The 12,824-nt window shown below is 35.6% G+C and overlaps 1 protein-coding gene and 1 long non-coding RNA gene across 2 annotated transcripts; one reads left to right on the top strand and one right to left on the bottom strand.

Annotated features, from left to right (window-relative positions):
* The first annotated feature begins 3,906 nt into the window (after positions 1-3,906).
* Positions 3,907-6,724, top strand: LOC103328791 (uncharacterized). Its single transcript, XM_008231204.3, has 3 exons — positions 3,907-4,556; positions 4,998-5,138; positions 5,981-6,724. Exons 1-3 carry the CDS (start codon positions 4,054-4,056, stop codon positions 6,438-6,440), a joined length of 1,104 nt encoding a protein of 367 aa, XP_008229426.2. The 5' UTR covers positions 3,907-4,053; the 3' UTR covers positions 6,441-6,724.
* Positions 6,725-9,386: 2,662 nt separating this feature from the next.
* LOC103328792 (uncharacterized) lies at positions 9,387-11,298 on the bottom strand. Its single transcript, XR_016125796.1, has 3 exons — positions 11,004-11,298; positions 10,861-10,898; positions 9,387-9,956 (listed from the first exon to the last, which is right to left on the bottom strand). It is a non-coding gene; the product is annotated as an uncharacterized LOC103328792 (long non-coding RNA).
* Positions 11,299-12,824: the final 1,526 nt, after the last annotated feature.

Below are 12,824 nucleotides of genomic sequence, written 5' to 3'. Positions count from 1 at the left end.
TGCTCATTTCTATCTCCAAACTGAACTTAAATTAATGTGATTGGGGAATCAAACAGCTACTCTTTGTTAGTAAATTTTGACCTTTTGAGCATATATATAAAGATGGACTAGTCAACTTGTCCCATAAATTATCTCTGATGCTTCGTGTCAAGACATAATATAAAACTGTCACTGTCTTTCCCTTTCATCTCCTCTGTAAAAAATCATATTCAATTCTTTGGTGGAGCAGATGCTACCATGACTGCTTGAACAATTCAGAAGGAAAGAAAAAAAAAAGAGAGAGATCTTTATGAAGAAAATATTAGGGTTGAATAGATTCCCTTTCAATCTAAACGCTTTAGTGGTTGGATGCAGTCAAGTGTGCTTCTGACTTAATTGAGGAAGAACCTTCCTTTCACATTTGAACCTTCTCCTTTGAAAACAAAACCCCATGAATTTGAATGTCAATCTTAAATTAAACAAAACAAGGTTGTATTTTTTAATCCTTAAAGAGTCAGAAATCATTTTGAATTGTTTTTATGGAAATGATTTGTTTTCCACTTTCCTCTTTGGTGTGTATTTATATAAGCGATAATTTATTTTAAACTAATCTAAATTACGAGAAGAGGGATTTGAACTCGGATTCAGAGTGAGAAGCACATCTGCTCTATTGTTTATATGCATTTACTATAGTTTGACAAGAAAGGACATTTATTAGAAAATTCATGTGCCTAACATGAACTAAAAATGGTGAGCTACCACTTATATGAGCTACAGTCAAACACGCTAGCTAATTGACACTCAATCAAATTTGTTCTTTGTATCTTCCAGTTTTTGCTTCCTACATTTCATTATCAAATACGATACGGATGATAAGGACTATATATTTTCCAATTTCGCCATTTTTTATTGATTAAATTGAGCAAAATTGCTTGTAAAAGTTCCCTAAATTGCATGTCCCATGAACAAATCTTGATTAGCTACTAATTCATTTACTCCAAGACAAAGGTCTAAACAAGTTTGAGAATGTTTTTGGTATGTTCAAGAAATTAATCCCACAAGAAACCTAATGCAAAATACCATTATTCTCAAACTAATTCGTAGCAGCATTAATTTTTTATAGTCTAAATTACGAGGGGAATGAGAATTTCTCAAATACACACACTACCAAGATATTATGGGGATTCAAACCTGAGATCACTGGTATGTGCAAATTAAGATCCTTTCCCACCAGGCTAGACCTCATTAACTAATTGCTCATGTATGCTTAGACCCATATGTATGCATGATTAGTTTTTTGCTTTACCCTAATACTAAAATGCCGGGAATTAAATATGATTAATCAAATTAATGTAGATCTGGGGCTGAATAATTTACCCCCAGATGAGCCAAAATCTGAGTAATTTTGTTATTCTAATATATATATTTATATATGAATATCCTATATATACTTTATGTCTATTTGTGCAGGATGGTTCGTACTGGCTAGACCTAACAAATAACCTGCTCTTCATTGACCAACACTCTATGCCAACGGTAGTGTCACTTGTCAGATACAGATAGTATTCTCCTTTTACCATTTACAAAGGACACCAAAATGTCAACAATCTCAAGCTACCTCTTCAATTTAGTTGCGTTTATAATTATTTCTTTTTAGATTGATCCATCCATCGATTGATGTTCTCCCTATCAAAAGCCGGACCACTAAAAATATTCCCAAACCATATATCACACACCAATATGCATTATATATATATATATATATATATATATATTCCATTCAAGAATCTCTCAAATAAACTTATTTAAGAGACATTTTTATAGAGATTACTATGCATTATATTTTATTAATTCAAACCGTCTATTATGTATATTACTTAATTATTACCCCACTTTTCTTGTTCATATACCTTTGGTTTCACATCTTATATCATATTTTGGTATAATCTTCTTTCTAAAATCAAATTAGTCATCCTTAAATCTGATCAACTACAGAATGACTGCTTTTTTTTTTCTTTTTTTTTTTCAGTCAATTGTAAATTTTAATAATAGAGCATATATATATATATATATATATATATGATTGGTGATTGCATAGAAAAGTCTTGGATCCATCTCATCATGATCTCTTTGACACCAAAGATTATATACTTCATCGATCATATCAATGGTCCCGACATTCTGTTGTTACAGATCACACTTGACACATTATGTACCAAACTATTATTTTCGTTTGATGATTTCATTTTTTATTATGGGACATTTTGGTCTTATTTTAGTTTGCTAAATAGCATCTGATTATTAAACAATTAGGTTTAGCCATTTTGTTTCGTGGAAGGTCGTTTCGGAATATGGGACTTACTAATATATATACGCACACGATACACGTACAAAACCTTGTAAAAGACAGATTGTGTGAAAGCAATTTTATTGAAGAAACTATACTTTGCAACCTTAAGCATTCTTTGTTATATTGCCATATATAGTTGTGCATTAGGATCGTTGACTATATGAAACCATATCTGAATGATGATTTACAATTACAGTTTGACAACATAATATATAATACTAGCGATATCACATGTAGGTCTAGGATAAATTTGTAGCATTCCGAACAATTTGAATCAAACATTAATCTAATGGCCACCTCAATTAAGATATTTGGACTTCTCGACATTCTTAACAAGTTTTTTAGCTCCGTCCTTTCTGATAAGATACAACTCCTTATAAAGCGAACTTAAGCTCAATGTTTTGTTACTTTATAGTACTTTAGTTTCTTACTTTCATCATACAAACTTTTAATATCATTGTTCTCATAAAAGAATTAAATCACATAATTCAACAAATAACATGAAACCATACACTTTTTTTTTATCTAATACAAATGAGATCTGAGGCCTGCAAAACTGGGTTATGTGTACACATTTGAGGAGAGAGAGAGAGAGAGATTCATGCAATCACATAATATGAAATAGAAGGGGTTGCAAATATAGAATTAATTATTTATAATTGAGGAAGAAAAAAAACAAATAAATTAGTTCGTCAATAAAACAAATCATATGAGGTTGGTGTTTGACCAACTTGTTGCGTTTTGACCGGCTTTCAGGAAACAGGAAAAAGCGAGCCACTAAAATCCGGGGGTTTCCGTAACGGAGATGACGTGAAGGCCCAATCAGCAAGACATAGGCGTGAGAAAGGAACAGAATGTCTTTTCGCACGTGCCAACTACGGTCAAATGACGGTGCCCAATCCTTTACACGTATATGCCCTCGAAGAAAACCGTAGCGTATTGAGTTGGACATGCTGGATATCTTGACCACCACACCCCGGTGGTCCCTACCCCCAAAGCTAAAATAATCTGATGCGACTCGGGCAGCTTACCTTTGCCTACAACCACAAACCTATGGAACTATGGAAGTGATGGGCTCTCTGATCTGATTTCAATGTCTTATGGCGAATTCTTTGTGATTCTTTTCCAACCTTAAAACGGCTTCTGCAAATTTGGCAGCTCCCACCATTTTACTATTAAATATTTGTTCCTATATATTTTGCAATTTTGTTGATTTTTTTTATTGAGTAGATGAGTTGCCTCTATGATTTTATATATTTTGCCAATTTTTTATTTTTTACAAGTGATAATTAAAATTAATCTAATTTATCGAGAGGAGAATTCAAATTTGAGTACAATAGGGCATGTTCACCATCCCACCAACTGCCCTAACTCATTTTACCGGGAGGGGAATTCGAAGTTGGTGATCCTAAATGTGTTGTTTGCAATAATAGAAACTGGCACGTGTATGTTTACCCACATAAATGTCTTATTAGGACAGAAGTAGAGTAGGGCACAAGTGTGCAAAATAGGCAAAAGCTACCACACATCCCATCCGATCAAACCCTCCTCTCTCTCTCTCTCTCTCTCTCTCTCTCTCTCTCTCTCTATTAAAAAAAAAAGGCAAAGATAAAAATCAAACCTAAAGCTCATTTTCTCTCAAAAGAACAAAGCAAGAATCTCAGCCCCATCTCTCTCACCTCTCAACTTTCTTCTTCTTCTTCTTCTTCCTCTTCTTTCTTCCTATGTCAAATGAAAAGAAAAACCCTTACCAGTATGACCCTTTCGACTACAACCCCCATGAAATCAACAGGTCAAGCTTTCCATTCTTCAATTATGGCACTCCCTCCATACAAGATCCACAAAACCTACATGGGTTCGAATCCGATCACCCCAATTCTTCGTTCATGAGCTTCACTGACTGCCTCCATGGCTCAATGGACTACAACACCCTCTCAAGAGCCTTTGACATGTCATGTTCTTCATCTGAAGTCATTTCTCCCCAGTTGGATCATGAGAATTCCAAGAACCGGCAGGCTGCTGCAGCTGCAGGTGTAGGAGATCACTCGGTGGGGACTAGCACCACCGAAAACCCATCTACACCAAACTCCTCAGTTTCTTCATCATCTAATGAAGGTGCTGGTTCTCATGAACATGAAGATTCAGAGAAGAAGAAGAAAGAAAAGCAGCCAAAAGTGGCAGTGTGTGATGAAGCGGCAGGAGATGAGGAAGACAAGTCAAAGAAAGGGTAGGTTCTTTTTTTGGTTCTTTGTAGCCAGATTCATGGTAAAGGTTAATTAGCAGCTTTTGAGGGATATCACTTGTTACTCCACTATTTTCCACTCTTGGTATATATATATATATATATATGGATAAATATAGGGCTTGGATTGACTAATATTTTGTCAGGAGGTAGACTGTCATATAAAAGGTAAACAAAAAAAACTTTTAGTGCAATTTTCCCCTTGTGTTTTCAACTCACATGTCATTAATTAATACGTCTTTAATTGAAGAGATATTTCTTTAATTATTTTGCTTTCTCATTAGATTTCTGATGATTAACCAATAACCATACATGCAACATCTAGAAACTTCTGGGGAGCAAAAAGGAAAATAATGGGATCTGTGTTCAGAACCCTAAAATCGAGTGCATATACACATCTAATTTGCTTAGATATATGTGATTCAGGAGCAAAGCGAAAAAGAAAGAGAAACGGCAGAGGGAACCACGGTTTGCCTTCCTGACTAAGAGCGAAGTGGATCACCTTGAAGACGGATACAGATGGAGAAAGTACGGACAGAAGGCAGTCAAGAACAGCCCTTATCCTAGGTATACTTAATTATACTTAATTGCCTTTCTTTACAATTTCCACACTAGCTCAACGTACATTCCATTAAAAAAAGATTATTAAAAAAAAAAAAAAAAAAGAGTCCAACTTATAATGATTTCTGGATGCGTGATGTGAACAATTCTCCAATTTTTCAAACCAGCCGTTATTTTTTGGCCGGTCAATAGGCGTTATTTGATGATCAAATATTTGTTACATGTCATTCATATCTGTAATGGTTACTAGTTAATTAAAACTCTGTTCTATTATATGCAGAAATGATGTTAGCCTTCGCATTAAGCCCTAACTATGTAGAACAGTTAGGGCCCGTTCGATAACCATTTCAATTTTAGTTTTTAGTTTTCATTTTTTATGCTAAACTATAGCGGAAAATGAGAGTTAGAATGGGAGGATGAGTAACAAACTTGAAAGTGAAAGTAATTTCAAATGGATTTCAGTTTTTAGGTTTTGTTATAACTTTTGTTACTCCTCCCTCCCATCCTCCCATCTCAATCCCATATTCCACTCATTTTCTCACTTCCATTCCCCTTCTTTTTCACTTTTGTTACTTATCCCTCGTATTCTCTCTTGCAATCTCATCTTCACTTCCATTCTTTCTCTTTTTCCTCTATACTATAGGACAAAAAATAAAAACTAATAAAAACTAAAGTTGAAATGATTAAACGGGCCCTTAGTTTGTTTGATTGGCTCTACTTTGTAGTTTGTTCTTTAATTGACATCATTCATTTCTATGTTTGTGATAGAGAAACTTATATAACCTGAACATTAAAAGAGTAATTTGGTGATCTCACACAGCTTTGTAACTACCTTCTTCCATTTTCAGAAGTTATTATAGATGCACTACTCAAAAGTGCGTAGTAAAGAAGCGCGTCGAGAGATCATTTCAAGATCCATCTATTGTGATCACAACATATGAGGGTCAGCACAACCATCAGTGTCCGGCAACACTCCGGGGAAATCTCAATCTCAATGCCGTTGGAATGCTGTCCCCTAATTCCCTTTTGACATCTGCGTCTCTCAATGGATCAGCGAGATTTCAACATGAATTCTTAACTCAGTTTCTCCCAATGAACAACCAATTGCAATTGCAATTGCAAAGCCATCATCATCAGGATGATCACCAAGCAAGTAATTCCATGATATATTCAAACCTCGTGGCCCCTCGCCCTCATCATCATCAGCAGCAGCATCAGCGGCAGCATCAGCGGCAGCAGCTACATGTTCCTGACTATGGGTTATTGCAAGATTTAGTTCCTTCATTTGGTCACAAGCAAGAGCCATGAATTTCATGATCACTACTTTATGATATTTTCAGTTTCTCACTCATGAGTACATCTTTTCCTATCTCATTATTGCAATACTGTCTAATATGTACGCTTTCTCTCTGGTCATCTCTCTTCTTTTAGCACTTAGATTTCCTTTGATATGTGGACTAGGAGACAGTATGGCTCTCAAGAATAGCATTCAATGCCTACGTACTAGTGTACTTCTGACTATTGCATGGAGTGCACATCTATACATATATTTAAATATAAGTTGTTCTTGTTCTTAAAAAGCAGACTTTTAATACATATTAAGCCTCTAAAATATGCATGAGTGAAGGTGCTTGTTTTGAAGGAATGGCAGCCTGTATATATCTAGCTATACTTGACATTTGTTTACTTATAATTTGTACGTATATATACAGTCCTCTTCTATTGAGGGACGCCCTTTAAGGTTCCCTACAATTTTTTTTTCAACGATTCAAACCATCTATTTTTAAGTCTACATTCATAGATCCTCGCAAAAATATTAGACAAATTGGAAACCGTTTCGACATCCAATTGTGTTCTACAAAATCAATAATCACGGTACTTCAAGAAAGTACTAAAATTTTAATAACTCAATTGAATGGTCAAATGATATCAGATTCAAGTGATTTTTTGTAGAGATGATCTTTGAAATACAATGCGGAGTGGGCCCTACAAGAGTGTCCCTCAAATAAATTTTTGAGGAATCCTTCAATGGAAGCTCTCATATGTATAACTAGCTAGCTAACATTGGAAATGAGGGCTTAAATGTGAGGATTTTTATTCAGACCTCCAAAGTTTTCTACTTAGATAAACCGACTGCGGACCATCCAATGTCCAGCCCCTCCCACCGGGCGGTCCACCATGAGTGTCACCAAATTGGATGTCGTGGGTTAACACGAATATATAAAAACTCCCATGCCTGCCAAGTTGCAGCATATACTAACTTGCCATCAATATTATTTCCATATATTTGAGCCTTCTAGCCTCCCCTCAAAGAGGCTCCATGACTCAACGATCTCTAGAGCAAAGACTATATATATAGCCACAAGACATGAGGGTAGCCTTGCTGCTACTGAAGAGGCAACTGCTTTAACAGAGAAGAAGAAGCTGACACTAGTAAAAGTTGTCTGAATGTGTACGTAGAGAATGACGTCCATCGGAGGGAAGTTTTACATAAAACCTTAGGACCGCGAAAGTTACTTTATATATCAACCATGATATACCAAACCAACCACCCGTAATCTTGCCTTTTCATATAATTAGTGGGATTTGATTTCTAAGGCCCGTCTTTGATAATGTTTTCGGAGAATGTTTTCAGAAAATGAAAATGAGAAAAAAAATTTGCATTTTCAGGATTTAAGAATGCATCTAGTAGTTTAATTAACAAACATCTTCTGAAAATGTAAACAGTGAAAATGTGTCTGATAGTATAATTTGATAAAAACTCCAACAAACAATTTATAACTTTTATTAAAATACATCATGGAATTTATATGTGAACTATTTTTTAAAGGAATTTTTTGCTCCTCTACAAAAAAATATTTAAAAATTAGAACAACATTGTAATGTAGTAGAAAAAAAAACTATCATTTTGGGCTAACGACAAAACACACCTTGATGTTTGGGGTCATTCTTAATATGGGCCTTCGGCTTTCAATTTCATCAATTTACACCCTATGATTTTCACATATGATCAATTTAAGCCTTCCGTTAAGTAGACTGTTTGTTCAGACGTTAACTGATGACGTATCTATTGTAGGACCCACCAATTTTATAAAATAAAAAAACTAAATCAATTATATAAAATGATAAAATCACATAAAATAAAATAAAAATCTACCCAGATCCTAGCCCCTTTCGTGCCTAGCGCCTCCCCAATGTTCCTCACCCCCTCTCGTCGATGCACAATTGCACCATCAATGGCCTGAAAAATCCGATACATCTCAAGGTCCTTGCATCCATGTACCTTCGAAACTTTAGATAATTGAACCTTCATAAGATCCTTGGCATACTTGTATTATGGCAGAGTCTGAAGAGCCGATAACTCAGCCTCAATTTGGAGATGGTCCAAGTATCCAAGATTTGTAGCATCAAAGGAATTGAAAAGGCTTCGAATTCTGATCGCTCTCTCCTCCCTAGTTCCACGCAAGGCCATAAGAACGTGATCCATGAAAATGGGTCCGCATGACATAAAAATGCAATTCTCCTTTTCTTCAAATTCTTCTTTTTCAACCTTCTTCAATGGGAACCAAATCAATCACAGGGCACAAGGAAGGAAGGAGATCCTGGTTTTGGGCAAATAGGTTGATGGGTTTCACAACAATTCAGTCCCACAATTGGGGGGAAGAAAGATAGAGAAAGAAAGGGAAATCGAGAAAATAGGGAAATGAGTGTAAATTGATGAAATTGAAAGCCGATGATCCCATATTGAGAATGACCCCAAACATCAATGGTGTGTTTTGTTGTTAGCCCTATAATTTTCTTAGAGAACTTTATTTAAGATAAATAAAAAACCTCAACCCCCACATTCCTTTGGCAAAAGAAAAAAAAAAGCGAATCTTCCCCACCTTTTCTTTCACTGTTTCTCTGCAAAACCCACCCCAATTCCATCTAGTTATCTCCTTTCCTCTAACCCTCATGTTACCTATCTCCTTTTGTCTTCCTCCCAATCCCTCTCTGGTTCATTTTTATCTGTCTCGATTGCTTCATCTTGTCCACCTTCTCTACATGGCTCATCATGAAATAGAGCAAAATAAATCCCAACCCTCAAAGGAAATAAGTCTAATAATATATATACTGATCAAAGAGAGTTGATACCTGTTTAGACCTCAAACTTCATGTGGTCAACGTATGAAATGTAAGTGTTTGTACTTGAAATGAAGAGGAGATTTGATTTCTTGATGGTCTGATGCTTATGTTGGAATGACGACACGAACAAGAGTAATCTTTTATGTATTTGATAGATCTTATTCTGTACTTAGGAAAAGGTCAGATGGATTTTTTACACAAATTCAAGCCCTATTTATAGGGAGTTTCACAAGATATTCTTTAAGCCGGTCACCTCGGCTCTGAGCCAAGTCGTTTATGTCACATCAGGCTGTTCTGTCATGTGGTGGATGGTCGGGGTCCTTCCAAGTCCTCCTCTCATAATGGCTCTACGCGTTTTGCTAGGGGCCGGGAGTGGGTAGAGTAGTATGCCATGAGCCGCCTGAGTTCTATATGGTCAGGGAACGGATTAGATGATTTATATGTGATATTGGAGAGGACACGGGTAGTATTTCGAGAGGCGGTGAATCCTCCGTTGTCAGCGGAGGTATTGTCATCGACGTGGCTAACGAATAGCCTTTCATTATGTTTTCCTGGAGGGTACTGAGCCCGAGGTGGTGAGGTTGGGAACCGAGCCGATGTGCATGGTTGGTAGTTAAGAGGGCTGGATGACTGCTTTTGCCACCTGGCTAGCGAGGTCCACGTGTTTTGTTCTTATTAGGAAGATGGGCTCGGTCTATACTCAGAGTCAACAAAACCCATAATAAATCAACAACTAGAATTTTAGAGAGACTGGAGAGTGGATGTATGGAAATTTACACAAATAGAGATAGTATAAATTTTATTTTTGGTCTTAACTGTTTTCCACATTTTCACTTTTGCCATGAAAACAATGAAAACATGTTTTTCTTGTTTTCTAACTTAAAGCACAAATCAGAAATCGTTTCCAAAATATCATTGTTGAAATAAAAAATTTCACGAAAAATAAAATAAAATTCAAATGTGGGTTTTGATAAGCCCCACAACGCTGGGTGGGTATGGTCCTCACACTATACTTGTTTTCAAAACAAATTCTAAACACAAGAAATCAAATTGTGTCCCTAATCTTATGCCTAAAGAAAAGGAAAGAATCATCCATTCAGTAAATAAAGGAAAATGATAATCTAATAAAGTGGAGGAGGAATCCAATTTGAATGAGGATTATTCCATCTCAAATCTCTCTCGCAATGACTCTATAAAAAGAGAAGAGAGGAAGAAAGAAAAAAAAAATGAGGTGGAGAAAGAAGAAAAAAACGAGTTGCTGCCGGAAAAATTGCTAGAGCATAAAGATAAAAGAAATTGTCACAAGTATACTTTCATCACCATTGTGTCCGATTCTTGGATGATAAATCCATGATGGGTGGCAACCCTTGAATCAATTTCTTGGATGTTAATCCATGTTGGGTGGCAACCCTTAAATCAAATTCTTGGATGATAAATCCATGTTGGGTTGCAACCCTTAAATCACATATATGGATAGAAAATTCGTGGGATGATTTCCGTTCAATAAAGTTGTGCCGAGCAAAAGGAAATCCATAGGAGAACAAAAAAATGATGTTATGGGAGTTAATTCCAAAATGTGCAGAAAAATAGGAATGTGCTCTACCTTTGGTTGAGAAAATCACACCAATTCCTTCTTTGTAGCTTCAAATAAAAATGGGAAGTTAGTTCTCCACCACAAGTTGCAGTAAAGGAGTTGATGACATAAACGAAAACAATAGGAGTTTAATCTCTGTTAAGAAGACACACCAATTTCTTCCTTGTATGAGAAAATTGCACAGACCATTCTCTTCTCAATTTGAGTATGTTGCATCGAAAGCAAAGAAAAAAAGAGGAAATTAGTTGTTGCAAATGACAAAGAAGAAAATATGGTGTTGGGAAGATTACTTTGTGTTGTGTTTGCATATAGATAGAGCAAGAAGAAGAGGAGAAGTCATCAAATAAAAAAAGAGAAAGAAAGTTTGAATTCCTCATATTGTGTTTGTGTGCATGCAGACAAAACAAAGGAAAAGTTGCCTATATACAGCCCCATTTGGAAGATGGCTTTGTGTTATGTTTGTTTGCATACAGACTAAATAAAGGAAAAGTTGCCTATATACAGCCCCGTTTGGAAAATAGCTTTGTGTTATGTTTGTATGCATACAAACTAAACAAAAAGAACAAAAAAGGAAGTCGGCAAAAAGAAAGAGCATGTGCCTCTTTGGGTCCCTAGGCTGGTTTTCAATTAAAGTTGTTGTCTATTTTGACTGAAGGGAAAAAAAAGAAGATGTTATTTTATGAAACTCTTGGTTGTGTGGCATGACAAAGAGAAATGTCATGTATGCCTTTTGTTGTGAAAACAAAGATGGCTCTCTAAGAAGATCTGATAGGAAAGCAAAGGAAAATTGGTCTATGGATTCTTGGCCGTGGATAATTATTTCCTAAGTCAATCAACACTACAATTCCTTCATGGCTTCAACATCTATAGTCCTAATTCAATTGTGATTGGTTTAGCTAAAAGGAATGAGCTTCACACTGATGACCAGTCATGGGACAACTGATAAAAAATGTCAAGGCCCGAAAACAGATTATTGGTTTGTTTGCCTATTAATTCTCACAAGCCCAAAATATTTAATAGGTTATCTAAATAAACACCCATTAAATTTATAGAGGCCTAAATAATTTTAAACTTTAAAGCCATAGTTGGGTCCAAATGCAAATGTCAATTATAGAAAATTAGTGGGTTCATCAAAATTGTTCATTAACTTTTTTTTCTTAGACATTGACAATAAGAAAAATGTTACAAAACCATCAAATTTTTCTCATGGGTCATTTACCTATAAAAATCTCTAAATTGTCTCACAGACAAATTCTAAATTAGTGGATCACACTTACCCATTAATTTTTAAACTTTGGAACTACGTTGGTTTGATCCCATCATGAGTACGTAAGTATTCTAGCATCTCACTAGACGCAACTGCAACCAATTTGAGTCCCTGGTTCTCTGAACCAAATTCCCCCAAACACTTTTTCCAAGAGGAATGAGTCATTCATTCATTGCAATTCTGAACTACGTTAGTTTGATCCCTTCGAAAGGGTACGTAGGCAATTTAGAACTCAATCTATATGTAATTACCCAAATCTTAAATTCAAACAGATCCCTGGTTTATTCTTAACCAAATTCGCCCTAAACACAATTTCATATTGAATCCCTGGTTTATTAAGCTAAATTCACTCAAACATTCCTCAATTCAATTCAAATTAAAATTTCGTTGCAATGAGTCATTTATTCATTGCAATTCTTTGAATTACGAGTGGCTTGATTCCTACAAGGGATACGTAAGCACCTTGATGTTGGACTTAGGAGCAGCCATAAAACTAAACACACACGTTCTGTTTCTTTATGATAGAATCAAAAGATGTTTCTTTGAAGCAAGAGATTGTAATTAAGAGACACCACGTCTCAAATGGGTCGAACCTAAAATAATAAAACCTCATTATTTAAATAGTAGTGGTGAAATTATGTTGGGAGGTTCACATTTTTCTTAAACAATCATTTTCTGTGTTTTGGGAAACTCCTCGCCAAACGCA

The sequence above is a fragment of the Prunus mume genome, linkage group LG4 (assembly GCF_029339155.1).
Source record: "Prunus mume cultivar Tortuosa linkage group LG4, ASM2933915v1, whole genome shotgun sequence".
NCBI classification, from domain to species: domain Eukaryota; kingdom Viridiplantae; phylum Streptophyta; class Magnoliopsida; order Rosales; family Rosaceae; genus Prunus; species Prunus mume.
Note: the sequence above shows the minus strand (reverse complement) of the source record. Positions and strands in the feature narration are given on the sequence as shown.